Genomic DNA, 21,639 nt, shown 5'->3' with positions numbered 1-21,639 from the left:
GAGAATACATAATCATAATAATAATAATAATAATAATAATAATAATAATAATAATAATAATGATGGCGCGGCACAACATTCCCAAGATTTATTTTCCTTTTTTTAAAAATTTGTAACATTCCAGAAGTTTACAAGTTTAAAGACTTCTAAACATTCAGGAGCAGGGGTGTGGAAATGGAACAGTGTTACAGTAAGTGTTGAACACAAGAAAGACAGACATGAGAAAATAATAAGAAAGATCACTTGTGAATCCTGAAGAAGTCATTAAAAACACAGTTCAACATTTGGAATCAAGTCGTGCTTGTAAAAATAAAAGTGGTACATGTCAAATGTGTTCTAGATGACTACCGTGGCTGTACTGAGGGGAAATGGACACTTACTGTGTTCTTTTACACAATCTTCAATAATGTACTGGGTCTATAAACCATTGGGGAAGCAGTGTGGAGTAGTGGTTAGGGCTCTGGACTCCTGAGGGTTGTGGGTTCAATCCCCAGTGGGGGACACTGCTGCTGTACCCTTGAGCAAGGTACTTTACCTAAATTGCTCCAGTAAAAACCCAACTGTATAAATGGGTAATTGTATGTAAAAAATAATGTGTAAAAAAAATAATGTGATATCTTGTAACAATTGCGAGTCACCCTGGATAAGGGCGTCTGCTAAGAAATAAATAATAATAATAATAATAATAATAATAACCATGTGACACAACACCCTGGGGAAGGACTGCTCCCTCAGTCCCACTGTACAAGGAGGGCATTGTTTGCCACACATGTTTAGAGATATCAAAGCAACACTTCATAGGTCTACTTTTGTATTTATCTTTTGCAGACTTTTCTCATTGACTCAGATGAAGCCCTTATCCATTATCCAAAACTCTCAAACAGAACTCATGTAGACAAAGAAGCACCAGCCAAATGTTTGTCAACTCCCTTATTATTTCACCTTAGAAGCCCATGTTAGCGTACTATAAGTTCACTGCCTTCCTGTGTCACAGTTAATAGGCCCCCACCTGCAACTAGCAGAAATCTAGGTTCCTATTCAAAAAGGAACTCAGAGTTTTGCAGGCAGGATGAAAAGGCTTCACCTGAGTGAAAAGAAAGAAGTTTGCTAAATAAGAAAGTCAGTACAAAGAACAGGTTTGCACAGATATCACACAATTATATACCAATTCAATAATGCTTGGAATTGCATGCAATTATTGTAATTTGGGCAAAATATGAAGACATTTGCACCTAAAATAGAGGTCCTGGTCTTTAAAACATAAAGAAAACCAGTGAGTGTAATTTTAAAGGCAGCAGGCTGTCTCCTATCATAGGTAGTCCTGTACACAGATTTTACCTGTATCGATCTTGGATCACAGACTCCACTTTATCGCCATGTCCCTGTGGTTTATAGTTTATTAAATCAAGCACCCAAAGTTTGGTCAACAAATCTGTCAATAAGATAATAATGAATGTATAATAAACTTAGTAATATCTGCGTGTAACATTGGTATGCATGCATTCTGTATTATTTAAATTCAAAGAAAGCAACAAAACAGAAGATAATGACTCAATTTAAAAAATAAACCGGAGTCAAGGAATTAAAATGAACAAGTATCCACTTATAGCAGCTCATTTAAAGAACTGCAGCTTGGGGTATCAAGAAAATGCCTCCCGAAATATCATTAAGAACTGCACCCTGACTTAATTCGGTCAGCCTTGAATGTTTATTGAAACGTTAACTGCACCAAAAGAGCTTGGCATTAATCTAAATTACATACTTTGACTATCACTTTAAATATAGAATATAGAGCAGATGTATCGCAGGCAAAGTTTGCATTTTTTTAAAGTAGAGTTTACAGGACTTTCGAAAGATTTCTTAATTTTAAAACCAAGGGCTCCCACTAAAAAAGACAAGTTAAGCACGGCTAATCAATACATTCCAGTACAAAACTGCACTCTGAAGACTGAGGGTGGCACTGTGGAGCAGTCAATCGCAAGTTAATCACTTTGTTTTTTACGCAGTGAAATATAAATTGGAAGTGAACAATTCCATTTTCAAAGTTTTTTTTTCGAACCCCAAACCAAAGAGTGGATCTATTTACTTGAACCTTAATTTGAAACCTTGACAGTAAAACGAATAAATCAATAATAAATAAGAATATTGATAATAAGAATAATGATAATAAATAGAACTCAGTTCTTTTCAGTGCTGTGTATTATTATGTATAATATATAGAAACTAAAATAAAAACGCATTAAGCCATTGTTCAAACGTCTTTCTCAGTATCAAAAGAAGTATTAATCAAGTAGAGAAAGACTGAAGACAGCGAATGGAAACATTGTGCGGGGTGGGTGGGGGTGTTGGGGGTGGAATAAGATTCTAGTGCTTCCAATTGGTTTCTGAAGTCCCCCTGCTGGACAGGTACATTGGTTTGTCCCAACCTGTTACCTGTTTAGGCAGAATCTGTGACTTGGAGGTGGTGTAGCGCAATATTTACAGAAAGGGGAGTTTGGTAACTTCCATCTCACTCCAGCCTCAAAATCCCCTATACCTACATTTCTACAAACATTGGTGGGCCTAGTGCTTAGAGTTGAGGCCTTGAGCCAGGAGATAAAGTCTGAATCCCTTCCAGAATTCAACCACAAACTGTGACCTAACTGATGGGTCTTGAATACAGAATTATGGTGATTGACGTCACATGACGTGAATCGATAAATAAATCAGTTCAAATCAAAGTTGAATATTAAAGTACAGATTTTGGGGGAAGGAGTTTGGGACGTGAGATATATTGCCTTCAAGACACAGAAGACTGAAGTAAAGTCACCCCCCTCTCCACCCCTTCTCGCAGGACAATTCCCTGACCTGAGTCAGACACAAACTCAGCTCTCCTCAGCGGGAGAGAAGCCTGAAGCCACAGCACCACCACTCATTCGGTCCTTCAAAAAAAAAAAAAAAAAAAAAAAGAGGAGCATCGCGGACCTATTTCTTCCCAGCCGGATCTACTTTCCAAACACCAGCACTGCTGCTACAGGATACACAAAAGCAAATCAATCCGCCTGCCAGTTTTAACCGTCGAAACGCTTGAAAGAGAAGAGAAAAATGATTGCTGTTGTTTTTTTTTCAGCACAAACTGTATATCTATTTATATTCATATGAAGGTCTATATTCTTGTCGTGGTTTGAAAATAAACATTCCTGATCAACTGTGCACAAAATATCTCCCTTTCAGTGTACTGTACAGACATGACATTATTTTCAATGTCCATGCATTGACGTATCGTCGACACTCAGAGGAATATTCAATAGTAGGATGCAAAAGGGACATGATTTTATTTGCATTGGTAGCCTTATTTACACGGTCCAGAACGAAGGAAATATGCCAGAAAATCTACATGAACTTGTGAATCGCTATTTCAGTACTCTACAGTATTCTGAAGGGGAGGCTGTGCGCTTGTCTCCAGGTTTAGCCTCTTCAGTCTGTCCAGGGGGGGTGAATCGGGGGGGAAGGGGAGGCAGTGCAGACCATGTCTATAGGGCCTGGGTCTTCAGCTCGATGGGGTCCCCTCGGGTGTCCTGCTGCCCCTCACCCTCTGGGGGACAACTCCCCTTGAGCACGGCCAGTCTCTCTGAAAGACCCCTCATCCGGGGGAACAGCAGGAAGTCATAGATCAGAGCCCCCAGAGCGCCCCCTATCAGCGGGCCCACCCAGTACACCTGCAAGGGAGAGAGAGTGTGTTAGTACAGCAAACACCAGCTGAGAGCAATCGAATGGGACTTTCCTCATGAAGAGAGCGCTCGGAGGAATATTCAGTAGTATGAGGCAAAAAGGACAGATTTTCTCTTATTCCGTGTCACAAAGACGGCTGCAGTGGGTGACATCAGACCAGAAACCGGGAGAAACACAGAACAGACAGTGAAGTTGGTGAAGCTGAACACTTGGTTGTGCTCAGCATTTAATAAATAAAATAAGAGAACACAAAAACAGGACACGGCACTTACGCCAAAATAAATATATAAACAAAACAGACTAAACAGTAAACAGAAAAACACGGTGAGTAAGAACACTTATTACTATTATTTTACTTCTCATTAGTTTTACCTCCTTCTCCACACCCGTTCTCCACTCACCGAACACACAACCCCGAGTGAGTGAAAACATGCTGCTTTTATGCAGCTCTACCGAGACTCGATTGCTAGTCAATCATTCAATCTCGGTACAACTGCACGTGAATTAATTAAAGTGCACTTTCCCGTGTTCACATACTAATACTTTAAATGCAAGTGATGTGATGTGCCAACCTCGTGCCTAAATACAAATATACAATTTAAATCACACGTGAAACACAGACCCGTTTATATCCCGTGTACCAATGACTATACACCAACATTTGCACACAATACGTAACATATAGACATAAACTATGCACAAGGGCGTGGCCACGTTGCCACATTCCGCTTATTCCAAGCAGTTGCCTATTTTATTGACATGATTTTATTTAGCTTGTGTTCTGTCTGCACTGCTAACCGTATTTACGTGCTTCAAACGAAGGAAATATACAGAATTATAATGAATGGATTACATTCCATTTTCATCCCCTTAGGCGATACTAAATTATATGTAGAGTTTTAATATGTATGCAAAACGTTTTTTTGTTACTTATTCAACCAAAACCAAATGTTAATCAATAGGGAAGACTAGTAAATGTAAGAATTTGATATTTTCAGTAAAAGTTCAAATGAATGCCCTGAAGGAAGTTGTATATATTACGTGGCTCTGCCGGCTCTAGCTGTGTGAAATGATGTCTCTTTTAATAAGAAACGCCCTACACATGACATATAACTTAACGTAAATAACTACAACCATCGTACTAAGGAACTACTATTACACTTTTTTTTTTAATTGAGTCATATGTTCCAGCACGCTATGACATCTGTACACAAAAGTGCATCACTGAGGGTGATTTGAAGTTTTTCTAGTCGTGCGACTGTCTGGCAAACCATGGAAGAAACAGCAGACTTTTTTGAATGATCTCCAGAAGTATAAACCTGCTGTTAGATGGAATTTGAATAATCCTCAGGAGTGATTTTCATACAGTCTTCATACAGGGCACAGCTAGACACCCACTCCCTGGGTAGAGAGGACCTGCACTCCCCGATAAACCAGACCCTGAGACCACAGGGCACGGCTAGACACCCACTCCCTGGGTAGAGAGGACCTGCACTCCCCCGATAAACCAGACCCTGAGACCACAGGGCACGGCTAGACACCCACTCCCTGGGTAGAGAGGACCTGCACTCCCCCGATAAACCAGACCCTGAGACCACAGGGCACGGCTAGACACCCACTCCCTGGGTAGAGAGGACCTGCACTCCCCCGATAAACCAGACCCTGAGACCACAGGGCACGGCTAGACACCCACTCCCTGGGTAGAGAGGACCTGCACTCCCCCGATAAACCAGACCCTGAGACCACAGGACACAGCTAGACACCCACTCCCTGGGTAGAGAGGACCTGCACTCCCCCGATAAACCAGACCCTGAGACCACAGGACACAGCTAGACACCCACTCCCTGGGTAGAGAGGACCTGCACCACCGATAAACCAGACCCTGAGACCACAGGGCATAGCTAGGGACATATAGAAAGAGAAGCTCTGAGATATCAGCAGGAGCAAGGCCATTCTAAACTCACCCCTGTATTGCACTGGAAGCCTATGCAGAGATTTCTAAGGTGGGGTGCTGTCCTGCCTTGGTTTTAGTTAAACTGGTAGTGAACTAATTGCACGTCACGTGAAGTGAAGTGATTGACAGGCGTGCCATTTCAAATGGAGTTGCGCTTGCAGTCCATTACTATTGGAACAGTAATAAAACGTTAGAAAAATAGATGTTTTAAAATATAGTGCACAGCCTGCAAAGTGTTAGGAAACATTCAAAATAGAGCACCAGACATTATCTTTTTTTTTTTTTTAAGTGGTGACTAGTCAGCTTATTCCACTGTTTTTACCTCAACTATTCAACTCAAAATGATAGTCCTTCTACCGAGTTCTAGCTGCACCCTAGTCATAAGCCCATTACACAGGTCAATGGCACTAGCATTGGGTGATGCAGTTTAGCAGACAGGCAGAAGGAAGGCTGGATTTTGCTTACCCAGTGGTTGATGAAATTCCTGACAAGCACAGCTGGAGCGAAGGACCTGGCCGGGTTCATTCCAGCCCCAGTGTAGTACATCTGGAAGAGGGAGAGCCCGTTCAACAAACACACACAGGGAGTGGAGACGGGGATGCAATGCCTGTCTAGAAAAACCACTCAAGGGCATCTGATTTAGAAAGACATTGATACAAACTAAAACTGAAAACTGAAACAGTAAATTAAAACAGATAGGAAGTACAAATCCAAATTGGTTAATTGACTAACAGCTTTTGCATCATCCTAACCTTACAGCATGGTTTGAAAGCATGTCTTTATCCCTACAGCAGTTAGAACACTGTCTTATTAAGGACACTTTGGGGAGGATTTTCTCTCCAGGGAGTAAATTACTTTCAAAAGGAGTAAAAGCACCTGTTACAAAGTTACAAAACTGGAAATAAATGCAGCAAGTTAGGTATGTTTAGTTCTCACTTTGTAACTTGAAAGCACTTGAAAATGGAGTCATTTAACTTTGGAAATATCTGATGAACCGCTTATCCAGCTGTCATGTTGTATAAACATTATTTATGATAATACCAGATTCTCAGCATGGGGGTGCGGGGGTGTCTGTTCATAAGTCCATCCATGTTTGCATATAGAGAACCGCTTGTCCAATTGTCATGCACCTTGGTATTAACATTATTTAGCATAAGCTATTGAGAATATCCGATTCTGGGAATATAGGGGCGCGTGCGTCTGCCTGTACGTCCGTCAATCTGTATGTCACGCTACACTATTGTAATGGCATGTTTGCATGTATGTGGAGACGCGCATTGCCATTTCATATTGCACAATATTCTGTTCCTGCTGTTCTATACATTTCATCCTAGTGGTAGCACTCGTTTGAATTGACAGTGTGGCAGTGGAGGACGGATGTTACGGACAGACTTGTTTCATCAGCTAGAACCCCTTCACACTCCCAGGAACATCGACCCCCGGTTCCTCTTACCCCCAGAAGATGCCCCAGGGTGACGGAGAAGCCAATGGCCAGCGCAGCAGAGCCCATGCGGCCGTTCCTCCTCTCGTCTGTCACAGCAAAGATACACACAACAAGCTGCATGGTCAAGAACACCTCCACTGTGGTGGCCTGGCCAAGACTGACCCCGGCGTGCAGCTGAGAGACAGACAGAGAGACAGACAGAGAGACAGTGCATCATGAACGGAATGGATCGAATATCCTACAGGGGGCTGCATGAGACCCACCCCTCGAGGGGTCAGAGCTGCTACCCAGGACTGAGATCACTGACCGCTCTGACTCGGAGTGGGTGAGAATCAGCCTACACGGCGATCTACTCTATACCTTTTATAATATATAGTTAAAAAAACAATTAGTTAAACTGGTACAGCTTATTTTAATGTCATGTCATTTCCATCTGATGCAAATACATTTGAGATGGTGTTATCACAGCTATATACAGGGTATTCATAATTCACGCTACATTGTCAGAGCATCGTGAAAGCTGGAGGAGGATAAGCAGTGTGGAGTAGTGGTCAGGGCTCTGGACTCTTGACTGGAGGGTCGTGGGTTCAATCCCAGGTGGGGGACACTGCTGCTGTACCCTTGAGCAAGGTTCTTTACCTAGATTGCTCCAGTAAAAACTGTATAAATGGGTAATTGTATGTAAAAATAACGTCTAAAAATTGTAAGTCGCCCTGGATAAGGGCGTCTGCTAATAAATAATAATAAAGGGAAAATGTCTCACAGAGACACTGTGACGCACTGTTTGGCTATTCACATATAACAGGTGTGATGCCTGCAGTTCCTCAGTCTTCACAGTCTCTACTGTGCAAATTATGAATCCCCCTGTATTATATGAGTCCAGCAAACAGCTACCTGGCCAACGCCCTGGACTGAAAGACCTGAATCTGTGTAGCCGAGAACAAAGAAAGGTTAGTGGAGACTTGACTGAAGTCTTTACAAACTTGAAAGAAGTTGAACTCAACACAGAAACCAGGACCAGAGGTCACAGCTGGAAATTAAGTGGAGATAGACTTAGGACAGAGGGAAGGAGACACTTCTTCACACACAGTGGTGAGGGGAAGGAATGGGCTACATAGTCATGTTGTTGATGCTGAATCACTTTAAGGCCCAAATTGACACATTTTTTAGATCAGGAACCAGACAAGCTCTGATGGGCTGAATGAATAGCCTCCCCTTCATGAAGTTTCTTATATTTAGTTTCATAAACAATTGACATATGATTGAAAATAGATTTCTAAATAAGCAGAATATCAGTACACAATTAAAAGTTACGTTTGTTTTAAAGAAACATTTTAAGGCATTTTTTAATGTTTGGGTTTTGTATTTAACTTCTTATTATCTTAATTGAATATATTGTTATATTTTTTATTCTGCAATTGTTCATAATTCTAACTATTTTTTTATATTTCCTGCAAGTTCTTATTGTATATTTTCAATATAAAACATAATAATTAAAACTGAAAAATAAGATGTACTCATCTCTTCCTAGCATGAGAATATAGGTTGTGTGTTGGGTGTCTCTTGTTGGACCAGGGGTCTCAAATGGAGATTAGATAAAGGGGATTTCAGAACAGAAAATAGGAGGCACTTTTTTACACAGAGAATTGTGAGGGTCTGGAACCAACTCCCCAGTAATGTTGTTGAAGCTGACACCCTGGGATCCTTCAAGAAGCTGCTTGATGAGATTCTGGGATCAATAAGCTACTAACAACCAAACGAGCAAGATGGGCTGAATGGCCTCCTCTCGTTTGTAAACTTTCTTATGTTCTTATAAGAGATGTTTAAGAGACGGGTGACTTTGCACAGCCGGGACGCGATCCATGCTTTTACCAGGGGAGCCACTCGGGGACCCCTAGTGTTAGCTTTTTATCATTATTTTTGAAGTTCATCGATTGGGGGTCAGTACTAAAACCTTTCCCAAATATAGTAGAATCGTGTTTGATGAAAAACATGTGTTTGATGAAAATCAGCTGTGGTTATTCTTGGTGTTTAAGAAACTAAAGGGAACGCGTAGAGTTTTTTAAATCTAAAACAGAGCAACATCAATGACCAGAGAGTTCTAACGAGCATTACGAAACAAAACCAAAAATAACAAAGGAAAATGAATGCTCCGCTGGACTGCACTGGTCATTAGACAGGTTACATGTTTAAATCCGTTTGTTTTTGCAGTCCGACTTGCTTCTTGGGATGATATCCCCCTAGTGGCTGACATCAGCATTCGTCTCTGATCCGTATGGCTTGCAGTGTGTATCCAAGGGGCTGAGATGCCAGTTCATTACATCTACCACAAACTACAAGTCCAGCCTCCCCTTGAAATCAGAAGTGCTACATTGTGAAACCCAGTGAGCCCTACATGGCTCAAGAGCCCTTCACTGGACAGCCCTGGTCAGACAGTGGTGGATGTAAGTAACACTGCTCTTTAACTAAGGTGTGGTTTCCCTCAGCAGTGATTTACTGACCTGTGCATATTACATGCATAACAGACCCACATGAAATGAGGTCCACAGAAAATCACGTTTGTAAATTGTACCACTGCTCAGATAATTAAGATGTATTAGTATTGACTAAATGTGACCTGTTACATATCCTTTGTGTGTTTTCAACAAAACCTTATTCTTATTTTGGAATAGACTTTCGATAGATGTATAATTGTGTATGGTCTTCACAAAATTTGAGGAACATTTATCATAGATTAAATCATTCAGACTGAGAATAAACTTCTAAACTTTTGTAAAACAGTTTTAAAAGATTTCTTGAACTGCTAACAGATTTAATTAATCAAAATGTGATTAAAAAAAAAGATTTCTTAGAAACATCCTCAACGTTTTGTGAACAGGGCAACTTCAAAACGCTCAACAGAAAGGTAAAACTTAACAAAACGAACTCAAGTGGACAAACGTTTTGTAGAGCCTTCATCGGTGTGCCATGCCCAAGTGCTGAAGTGTGACGGATCTCTTACTGTCCCATTAGAGGAATGTGTGTGTGCTGGTTTTGAATCAGACCTTGCAGAGGTGTGAATGCTGCTGGAAAAAAAGCAAATGTGGAAAGAGAAGCTAGGAAACCAGAAGAGAGGATAGAGGAGAATGGTCGATTCCTTCAGCATTTGCTGGTATAGGGGGGTTGTTTGGTTCATTCAGAATGGCTATCTGTTATTAGTTGTGCTATTGATTGATCCATTAGGAGAGCCTTCACACTTTAAATTAACTCAAACTACTTTTGCTTAAGTAGGTCTAAATTATTAAGTGCTTTGTAGTTATAGATAGGCTCACTCCTTTTCAACGCTTATTTTTCATGGACTCACAATATACTGTAATAAACCACTCACCATGTACAGTACTTGACTGGGGTTCTTCACTGGAGCACCTTGTTAATTATACAGCAGGTTTCACCCCTCTCAGTTTCTGACTGATTTCTGAGCAGCTGAGCTGAGCTGTGATTGGGTGGGGTGGAGATATTCAAAGTCACCAATAGGAAAGCATCCGGTATGGTTGACACCCGTTTGATTTTCCATCGCTTGGATATCTCCACCCTGACAGTATTAAATGGAGAGTGATGTATTACTTTGTGAGCCCCTCAAAAGGAACCATTGAAAAGGAGCAAGGTAAAGCATTCATTTCAAGACGTACCGTATTGAGAGCCAGATTCCCGCGCACGTTGTTGGGTGTCACTCCATACAGCACAGCTGCCCCGGCCACAGCGCCCAGCAGCTGCGCAGTGATGTAGAAGAAAGCGCGGAACAGGGACACCTGGGAGCCAATCAGGTAAGCAAAGGTGACGGCAGGGTTGAGGTGGCCACCGCTAATGTGACCCACCGACTGGACCAGAGTGGCAGCTGCCAGTCCAAAGCAGAAGGCGATGTGTAGAACGTTCAGGGGGCCCGCACTCCAGCGCAGTGCTGCGCCCAAACCAAAAAACACAAAGAACATTGTGGCGAAGAACTCGGCAAAAACCGCCCGCCAAAACACCATGGAACGGACTTCCCACATCGTGGACGACCAGCTCAGCGAAACTAAACTACCTGTGCTATTAACTAGGCCAAAATAAATATCAAATAATCTTATATCTGTGGATAGTTATTTCATGTATATTTTGTAGAGGTGTTAGTTTATTTTTATTTTTTTTAAACAGGAACATGAAATGACAAAGGGTTAGCATCTCCTGTGGACTGTCAGTCCCTCTAACCGGGGGATTTATAGGGGCTCAGGGGTAAATGACACGGCTAATCCGAGGGGAGGGACTGGGAGAGGGGTGGATGCAAACAGGATCACCCAAAACTTAACTCTTCCTTCACCACCAGCCCACTTTGAGGGGGCAGTTAGTTAGTTAGCTCAGGCATAACTGCAATAAACTAGTAGAACAACTGTTTCAGCTCGTTCTTTCTGCAGTTTAGACCCAATTATCTACTTGAATTACCTTGGGATTGTAATTGGGCATTTTGAAGTATGATTCAAATATAGAAATACTCAAACCTAATAACCTCAATGACTAATGTTTTGAAGTTTTCAATTGACGTTGAGAAAGACTTCTAGTCGAAACATTTGTCATTGAATATATTACATTTGGTTTAGTATGTCTTAATTCAGCAGTATTGAGGGCTTGAATAAATTTAACTGGCTTTAGGGTTGATATTTGATATCTGTTTATATGCTTGTGAATTGTTAAACATCCTGACTATTAATATATCTGTTCAAACTCTCTAGTGCTAATCACGTTATCAATCATAAACTGCTATCAGGAAATAATTTGATACTCCAAAAGTGTGAATTAGAAAAAAAAAACCCTACACTTTTAGTTTTATTCGAATGTACAATCAAAACACACCCTGAGTATGCTTCTAGGCAACAGTCGAGGTATTTCTGTGCGCTGAATTCCTCCTCGCTCACAATCTAGCTCTTGTTAGGTTACAGCTAACCTGCAGTTCTGCCAAATCCTGACCTTCGCTACAACACATGGCAGAACCTCCTCTCACTGTCTGTTAGTTTCACAGACTCTGATTAGAGCTAATCTTGGATACCTACTGTTAGGTAAGGGATTCTACTTGGATCTTAATTTCAGTTTCAATTCCCAGATGTACAAAGCCTTTCTTCCTCTGTAAAAGCGGCTCCATCAGGCATTTATTTAGAACTTGAAAGCAACAGCTTAGATCAGGGTGCACAAGTTCAGCCCTAGAGATCCAGAGCCCGCCAGGACTGAGAGGTGTCATGAAATAATGAACTGATCAACAGCTGGAAGAAGGTGATTCGATCAGGTGTGTGTGTGTGTGTGTGTGTGTGTCTTTAACATATTCTGATATGGTCTGTGCCCTCCCCTTTAAAGGGCTGGACATTCTGATCCACAGATCAGGTGTAGGTGTGTGAAAAGCCACTGAGGCCATCACCCTCACCCCCCTGCCCCCCACACAACCCAACCAGAGGCTGCTAAAGTACTTAGGTCTGAGGGACCGGGAGGGAGGGAAGCAGTGTGGCTCTAGTGGTTAGAACTGAGGGACTGGGAGAGAAGGAAGCAGTGTGGCACACTGACCAGTAACTGATTGATCCCAGAACTTTGAGAAGAACATAAGAAAGTTTACAAACGAGAGGAGGCCATTCGGCCTATCATGCTCATTTGGTTGTTAGTAACTTATTGATCCCAGAATCTCATCAAGCAGCTTCTTGAAGGTCCTTGTTTCTTTTTTCAGGTCGAAAAAGTCCCCTGGGTCAACATTGTCAATACCTTTTAGAATTTTGAATGCTTGAATCAGATCACCGCGTAGTCTTCTTTGTTCAAGACTGAATAGATTCAGTTCTTTTAGCCTGTCTGCATACGACATGCCTTTTAAACCTGGGATAATTCTGGTCGCTCTTCTTTGCACTCTTTCTAGAGCAGCAATACCCTTTTTGTAACGAGGTGACCAAAACTGAAAACAATATTCTAGATTAGGTCTTACTAATGCATTGTAAAGTTTTAACATTACTTCCCTTGATTTATATTCAACACTTTTCACTATATATCCGAGCATCTTGTTGGCCTTTTTATAGCTTCCCCACATTGTCTAGATGAAGACGTTTCTGAGTCCTCCTAGGAAACTCCTAGGTCTTTTTCATAGATTCCTTCTTCAATTTCAGTATCTCCCATATCATATTTATAATGCACATTTTTATTGCCTGCATGCAATACTTTACACTTTTCTCTATTAAATGTAATTTGCCATGTGTCTGCCCAGTTCTGAATGCTGTCTAGATCATTTTGAATGATCTTTGCTGCTGCAACAGTGTTTGCCACTCCTTCTATTTTTGTGTAGTCTGCAAATTTAACAAGTTTGCTTAATATACCAGAATCTAAATCATTAATGTAGATTAGGAATAGCAGAGGACCTAATACTGATCCCTGTGGTACACCACTTGTTACCTCGCTCCATTTGGAGGTTTCTCCTCTAATCAGTACTTTCTGTTTTCTACATGTTAACCACTCCCTAATCCATGTGCATGCATTTCCTTGAATCCCTACTGCATTCAGTTTGAGAATTAATCTTTTATGCAGGACTTTGTCAAAAGCTTTCTGGAAATCTAAATAAACCATATTGTATGCTTTGCAATTATCCATTTTCAAGGGGCAGCAGTGTGGAGTAGTGGTTAGGGCTCTGGACTCTTGACCGGAGGGTCGTGGGTTCAAATCCCGGTGGGGACACTGCTGCTGTACCCTTGAGCAACGTACTTTACATAGATTGCTCCAGTAAAAACCCAACTGTATAAATGGGTAATTGTATGTAAAAATAATGTGATATCTTGTAACAATTGTAAGTCACCCTGGATAAGGGTGTCAGCTAAGAAATAAATAGAAGTCAAGCAGGTTAGTTAGACACGATCTCCTTTTCCTAAAACCATGCTGACTGTCTCCCAGGATACTGTTACCATATAGGTAATTTTCCATTTTGGATCTTATTATAGTTTCCATAAGTTTCCATATAATAGAAGTCAGGCTTATTGGTCTGTGGTTACCTGGTTCGGTTTTGTATCCCTTTTTGTGGATCGGTATTACGTTTGCAATTCTCCAGTCTGTCGGTACAACCCCTGTGTCAAGAGACTGTTGCATGATCTTGGTTAGCGGTTTGTAAATAACTTCTTTCATTTCTTTGAGTACTATTGGGAGGATCTCATCCAGCCCAGGGGATTTATTTATTTTAAGAGCTCCTAGTCCCTTTAACACTTCTGCCTCTGTTATGCTAAAGTTATTTAAAACTGGATAGGAACAGGTCGACATGTGGGGCATGTTGTCCATATCCTCCTTTGTAAAAACTTGTGAAAAGTAATCATTTAATATATTTGCTATTTTTTTTTCTTCATCTATGATTTTGACATTTGTGTCTCTTAGACATTTAACCTCCACTTTGAATGTTCTCTTGCTGTTATAATATTGGAAAAACATTTTGGAATTGGTTTTAGCCCCCTTAGCAATATTGATTTCTATCTCTCTCTTGGCCTTTCTAACTTCCTTTATGACTTGCGTTTGCAATTCCAAGTGCTCTTGTTTTTGGTCCCTTTTAAACGCTCTGTAAAGTGCCTTTTTTCACTGAATATTTTTTAAATTGATCTATTAAACCATTTTGGCCATTTTGTTTTAGATTTAGATTTGTCTACTTTTGGGATGTAATTGTTTTGCGCCTCTAGTACTACATTTTTAAAAAACAGCCATCCTTTTTCTGTGGATGTTTTCTCTATTTTACTCCAATCTATTTCTGTTAGTCTCTGTTTCATACCTTCATAGTTTGCTTTTCTAAAATTGTAAACCTTAGCTTTAGTCATTACTTTTTGGGTTTTAAAAATCACTTCAAATGAGACCATGTTGTGGTCTGAGTTTGCCAATGGCTCTCTGACCTCTGTTTTAGTTATTCTGTCTTCGTTATTTGAAAAGACTAAATCAAGGCATGCCTCCCCTCTAGTTGGTGCCTTGACAAATTGCGTTAGGAAGCAGTCATTTGTCATTTCCACCATTTCAATTTCATCTGTCGTGCTCCCCACCGGGTTCTTCCATTTTATACGGGGGAAGTTGGTATGGCTTCTCCTTTGCTGCACACATTTCTAATGTCGTTGTATAACACATTATTTTGCTCGGCGTCTGAGTTTGACGGTCTACAGCATGCTTCTATTATTATGCCCTTTGAATCACATGAGTTCTTAAAGGATCCCAATGAATCAGCATCAATAACGAGGTAACCAAATCCACCCTCTCATCACTCTGTGTGTACAAGTGTGTTCTTCCCCGTCCTGAGTCTCCACTTGATTTCAACAGATCCTCTGGTCTTGTTTTCTGTGTTTAAAGTATTGGATAGGATTTAAAAAACTTCAATAAGGGCACAATCTTCCTTTCTACTAAGATCAACTGTTTCAAAAAGCCAAACAGGTACTCTGACTAGAACTTGCTGCAGTATAAAGTTAGGCATGTTGTGTGGAAGAGCTTTTATAGAACAGGAGGCAAACCTGTAAAAAGATGCCAGCCTTCCAAACAATGTGATCCTGGAAACATTTTATAGCAAACACCTACAAGAGCCATGTTACAACCTTCCAGAACATGGGGAAATGCATCCAGAGTAGTAATACGCTCTACAAAGATGTCACCAAGAAATGTGAATGGCTTTCCTCCTAGTGGCTGATGAGTAACTAAGAGTGTTATCAGAATAAGAGCCGCACTGACCTCTTGATTACAGAGCTTGCTCTTGATTGAATTGTAAGGCATTAGTCTTTGAACAGTACGGTTTGTGGTTTGCGTCCAGCCTTGCCTTTCCTTTTAATATAATGGGCTGAGATGCCAATTTATTAAATGATGAATTATTACTGGCCCATCTTAAATTGCCCACGACCTGCGTGGAACTCTAGTCAGGCTGCGCACAAGGTGGACGAGTCCACTCTCTGTAGGGGCGTTCTCTCTCGAATGAGCTGTGCTGTCAGCTTACCGCATTGAGAAACATAACCACACAATTTCCCATAGATTCCGTGTGCAATCCACTCACGGCTGATAAACAGATACATTTGTACTGTGTTTGCCAGAATTCACTGTAAGTAAAATAAATGCAGTCTGCTGGTAACTTATCATTTTGTTTAATTAGTACTCAACCACTCTGGATACAACTTCTCTCGCCTGACAAGTGTTTCACCTGATAAAACTGTTTCATGAGAAGCCATGGATGTCTATACTTCAATACCTCTTATAACTATCTAATCCTTTGAGGACTGGGCTCAACATCATTTGAATATCAGCCTTTGAACTGAGAAAAGTGATGTCGTTTATAGTTAAAGAGCGGTGATGTCGTTTATAGTTAAAGAGTGGTGATGTCGTTTATAGTTAGAGAGCTGTGATGTCGTTTATAGTTAAAGAGCGGTGATGTCGTTTATAGTTAAAGAGTGGTGATGTCGTTTATAGTTAGAGAGCGGTGATGTCGTTTATAGTTAGAGAGCGGTGATGTCGTTTATAGTTAAAGAGCGGTGATGTCATTTATAGTTAGAGAGCGGTGATGTCGTTTATAGTTAAAGAGCGGTGATGTCGTTTATAGTTAGAGAGCGGTGATGTCATTTATAGTTAGAGAGCGGTGATGTCATTTATAGTTAGAGAGCGGTGATGTCATTTATAGTTAGAGAGCGGTGATGTCATTTATAGTTAGACAGCGGTGATGTCATTTATAGTTAGAGAGCGGTGATGTCGTTTATAGTTAAAGAGCGGTGATGTCATTTACAGTTAGAGAGCGGTGATGTCGTTTATAGTTAAAGAGCGGTGATGTCATTTATAGTTAGAGAGCAGTGATGTCGTTTATAGTTAAAGAGCGGTGATGTCATTTATAGTTAGAGAGCGGTGATGTCATTTATAGTTAAAGAGTGGTGATGTAATTTATAGTTAGAGAGCGGTGATGTCGTTTATAGTTAGAGAGCAGTGATGTCATTTATAGTTAGACAGCGGTGATGTCGTGTATAGTTAGAGAGCAGTGATGTAATTTATAGTTAGAGAGCGGTGATGTCGTTTATAGTTAGAGAGCGGTGATGTCGTTTATAGTTAGACAGCGGTGATGTCGTGTATAGTTAGAGAGTGGTGATGTCATTTATAGTTAGAGAGCAGTGATGTCGTTTATAGTTAAAGTTCATTGTTAATTGGGGGGATAAACAGGTACAATAACTGGACACCCTAATAGTACTGCTGTCTATGGAGGTACTGTATTTAAGTGATATATGGTATCATAATAGAGACTTTTACAAAACCAGAACCAAACAGGTAATACACTCTAGACTGTTACCTCCAAACTGGCAGAAGCACATTCTCTTTGAGAAAGGATAAATACAGCCAATGAAATCAAACCAGAATTAGATAGATTCAATGGGAACGCAATGTAGGATTCATAAAGGAATCATAACGCTGCGTAACGATGTGAACGCCCTTCAGAACCACAGGAATCACAGAATGTATTCATAACAGATTCATAACGCTGCGTAACGATGTGAATGCCCTTCAGAATCACAGGAATCACAGAATATATTAATAACAGATTCATAACGCTGCGTAACGATGTGAACGCCCTTCAGAATCACAGGAATCACAGAATGTATTCATAACAGATTCATAACACTGTATAACAATGTGACTGCCCTTCAGAATCACAGGAATCACAGAATGTATTCATAATAGATTCATAAAGGAATCATAACACTGTATAACAATGTGAATGCCCTTCAGAATCACAGAATGTATTCATAACAGGACATATTTGTTATTTGTTTATTTAGCAGACGCCTTTATCCAAGGCGACTTACAGAGACTAGGGTGTGTGAACGATGCATCAGCTGCAGAGTCACTTACAACAACGTCTCACCCGAAAGACGGAGCACAAGGAGGTTAAGTGACTTGCTCAGGGTCACACAATGAGTCAGTGGCTGAGGTGGGATTTGAACCGGGGACCTCCTGGTTACAAGCCCTTTTCTTTAACCACTGGACCACACAGCCTCCTATTTGTTACTGTATTTAAAAAATCAGAATTTAACAGATTTACAGTAAGTATTGAGTCCTGTTAAATAACATAATTGTGTAGTGTTCTTGTAAAAATGTAATTACAATGTATTTGATAAATGCAGTACATCTTGTTCTGTGTGTTGTCAGCGTGGTTCTGAAGAATCTGGCCTGTAGTTTTATGACCCTGCATATGGCTCAATTCTCAAAGCTATTTACTCAAAACACACCCAAAACAATTATCAAACCAGAAATAAACAACGCAGACCTGTCATTTAGGGGTGTATGTTTAGTTTTTTTCCTGAGAATCTAGCCTAGAGTCACGGTGAACTATCGTCACCAGATTAATTTAGTGGAATGTAAGTAATCCTGAATTGTTTCTTATTCCTTTTAGAATTCTTTTCAGAAATTGCACCAAAGGCAAATATCTTTGAGAATGTAACCCAACGTTATTTTTTCATTTTGTTACATTATGATTTTTTTTCATTCAAATACAGGAGGTAATTCAAAAGGCTGTGAGGCATGCCCCCATAGATTCACTGTAGAGACACTGTAGAGAATTCTGCCACCCTGAATAAGTGTGTTTTATATTTAGTATAAATACGCACTCTCCCTATCTCCTTTTAAAGTAATCCCATCCTTAAATGATCGTTTGATCTTCTTATGCATCACACAAGTCGCCCGCCAGGCCCCTCTCATGTATAGGAGGCTGTGTGGTCCAGTGGTTAAAGAAAAGGGCTTGTAACCAGGAGGTCCCTGGTTCAAATCCCGCCTCAGCCACTGACTCATTGTGTGACCCTGAGCAAGTCACTTAACCTCCTTGTGCTCCGTCTTTCGGGTGAGATGTAGTTGTAAGTGACTCTGCAGCTGATGCATAGTTCACACACCCTAGTCTCTGTAAGTCACCTTGGATAAAGGTGTCTGCTAAATAAACAAATAATAATAATATTGGGATGCATCGCGAGCTTCGTGTGGCAATATGTATCGTACACCCCTGATTGTAATGGGATTGTAATTGTTATGGAAGGTGTTCAGTGTGGAGAGAGAAATGCACTTACATACCCGCAGCCAACACACTTTGAAGAGGACTGCTTTATAGGGTTAATTGACTGTGAATTGCAGTGAAATGTAAGATAATTGAATAGATGAAAGTGTGTTTGAATTCCTTTTAATAAACCAACCCTAACCCTAACCAAAACCATTTTTTCCCAGCTGCATTTTCCCAATGCCCCCGTCGTCCCATCAAACCGGCAGGTTTTACTAGACAATAATTTAAACACATGTAGCTGTTATCCCTTTCTGTTCTCTCTGGTGCCTGTTTGTTCTGTGCAGATTTGATTAGGCAGAGGTTTGTATTGTTCCGTTTGTTCTGCAGCGAGTTTCAGGCAAACTAAATCCCTCATCAAATCCCTGCGGGATTAACAGAGAAGTTCTTTACTGGAGCGAGCGGCTGATACAATCTGTCAGGGATGCGCTGGAACTGAAAAGATTCAGCTGCGCACGGGCTTTTGAAGATAAAGAGAGTGCTGGCAACACACACTTTTGTTGTTTGCCTTTATTTTGTTGTGTGCACGCTTGGGGGGGGCACTGTCTAATTAGAGCGAGAGTTTCAAAATGTTTCCACTGCTGTGTTGCTGAGGTCTCAAACCACACATGTTCAGCAGAGCAATCACAAATATAAAAATGTACGAACAAGAGGATCCATCTGCTCTCATCCGGTTCCTATGAGCTGATTGATCTCAAAATGTTGTCAAGTCGTGTCTTAAAGGATCTCAGTGATTCAGCATTAACATCATGACTAGGCAGCCCATTCCACACCCTCATCACTCTGTGTGAAGAAGTGTATCCTTCCCTCTGTACTAAGTCTGTCTCCACTGAATTTCCAGCTGTGCCCTTTGGTCCTGGTGTCTGTGCTGCACTTACAGTACTGGTTTGGGTTAACGTGGGTTAACATGGTCTTTGTAAGATTTTAAAGACTTCAACCCCAAATTCTTCTTTGTTCTTGGCTAACTAGGTTCAGTTTTGACCTGCACAGCTCATTCCTTCAAGCCAAATGTCATTTTCATTTCTTTTTTCACATTCCCTTGAATATTTTATGGTGTTTGCGATTCAGAGTGGTTCTATTTTTTCTAAATCTGCCTTTACCTGGATTTGAGCTGCTTTGAGCTGGTCTGGGGTGTGGGGAGTAATGCATTACTGTAATAAACTGTAAACTGCAGTGCTGAGATGTGAATACACTGGCTCTCCCAAAGGGTTTAATAGCCCATTGGAGAGCATTGAATCTCCACATCACTGCAGTAAAAACATTTCAAAAGAAAACTTCAGGGTTTGACACCAGCTGGATTTATGAGATGGGAACTAAATTAGATCAAACAAGTTTCCCGGGTCTATCACACTGCAAGGTCATTCAGCAACGCGAGAGCTCAATGCAGGGTACCTGGACCAAAGCAGCCAGAACATGTGGGTAGCGAGTAAAAGCGAGCATTCACTCCGAGTAAATATATGCAATATCCATAAAACAAAGCTTCCATTGCACTCATGAAGACTTTTGCAGAAATTTCATTTGTTAAAACTGGACACAGTGGTCCTCAAAGAGCTGATGCCTCTTGACATAATAAAGAATACTAAAGTCAAACAGCGCAAAATGTATTGCATGATCCAAATCAGGCAAGATTGCATGATCGATATCAGGCAAGAAAAGCTTCTCTCCCCTGACACTACTGTGACAGGCAGAGTCAAAAGCAGACGCAAGTCAATAATACGGAGGTTAGGATACAGGTCAGCAAATTTCCCTTGTAGATAGTCGAGCTTCACAAGAGGTGAGGACAGTAGATTGGCTGGAAATGCATTTATTATAATTTGTTTCCAGGTTCATTTAAACACGCAGCCCTACGCGTGTGAGACGCCTATACATTGTGTTCAGTTCTGGTCACCTTGTTACAAAAAGGATATTGCTGCTCTAGAAAGAGTGCAAAGAAGAGCAACCAGAATTATCCCGGGTTTAAAAGGCATGTCGTATGCAGACAGGCTCAAAGAATTGAATCTATTCAGTCTTGAACAAAGAAGACTACGCGGCAATCTGAATCAAACTGAATTCAAAATCCTAAAAGGTATTGACAATGTCGTTGCCAATTAGTTTTTTTTTTATTTTTTTTATAATTTTCTCCCCAATTTGAAATGCCCAATTATTTTTAGGCTCAGCTCACCGCTACCACCCCTGCGCTGACTCGGGAGGGGCGAAGATGAACACACGCTGTCCACTGAAGCGTGTGCCGTCAGCCGCCTGCTTCTTTACACTCTGCAGACTCACCGTGCAGCCGCCTCAGAGCTACAGCGTCGGAGGACAACGCAGCTCTGGACAGCTTACAGGCAAGACCGCAGGCGCCCGGCCAGACTACAGGGGTCGCTGGTGCGCGGTGACCCGAGGACACCCTGGCCGACCTAACCCTCCCTCCCCCCGGATGGCGCCAATTGAGCGCCACCCCCTGGGAGCTCCTGTCCACGGTCGGCTGTGGAATAGCCT

General features: G+C 41.1%; 1 protein-coding gene across 1 annotated transcript; it reads right to left on the bottom strand.

The window, feature by feature from the left end:
* Nucleotides 1-74: 74 nt before the first annotated feature.
* Nucleotides 75-11,311, bottom strand: LOC117400946 (lens fiber major intrinsic protein-like). The gene is made up of 4 exons (XM_034001307.3): nucleotides 10,778-11,311; nucleotides 7,119-7,283; nucleotides 6,131-6,211; nucleotides 75-3,698 (listed from the first exon to the last, which is right to left on the bottom strand). Exons 1-4 carry the CDS (start codon nucleotides 11,135-11,137, stop codon nucleotides 3,513-3,515), a joined length of 792 nt encoding a protein of 263 aa, XP_033857198.3. The 5' UTR covers nucleotides 11,138-11,311; the 3' UTR covers nucleotides 75-3,512.
* Between the last annotated feature and the right edge of the window lie 10,328 nt (nucleotides 11,312-21,639).

This window comes from Acipenser ruthenus, chromosome 42 (genome assembly GCF_902713425.1).
Source record: "Acipenser ruthenus chromosome 42, fAciRut3.2 maternal haplotype, whole genome shotgun sequence".
Classification (NCBI taxonomy): domain Eukaryota; kingdom Metazoa; phylum Chordata; class Actinopteri; order Acipenseriformes; family Acipenseridae; genus Acipenser; species Acipenser ruthenus.
Note: the sequence above shows the minus strand (reverse complement) of the source record. Positions and strands in the feature narration are given on the sequence as shown.

Bases quoted from the DNA above. Each gene is read 5' to 3' on its own strand.
- LOC117400946 (XM_034001307.3), bottom strand. From the start codon at position 11,137: ATGTGGGAAGTCCGTTCCATGGTGTTTTGGCGGGCGGTTTTTGCCGAG. The intron at 7,284-10,777 runs GTACGTCTTGAA...TCTGTCTCTCAG, and splicing joins GGAATCTGGCTCTCAATACG to CTGCACGCCGGGGTCAGTCT. The intron at 6,212-7,118 runs GTAAGAGGAACC...TCCCTCTTCCAG, and splicing joins CCCTGGGGCATCTTCTGGGG to ATGTACTACACTGGGGCTGG.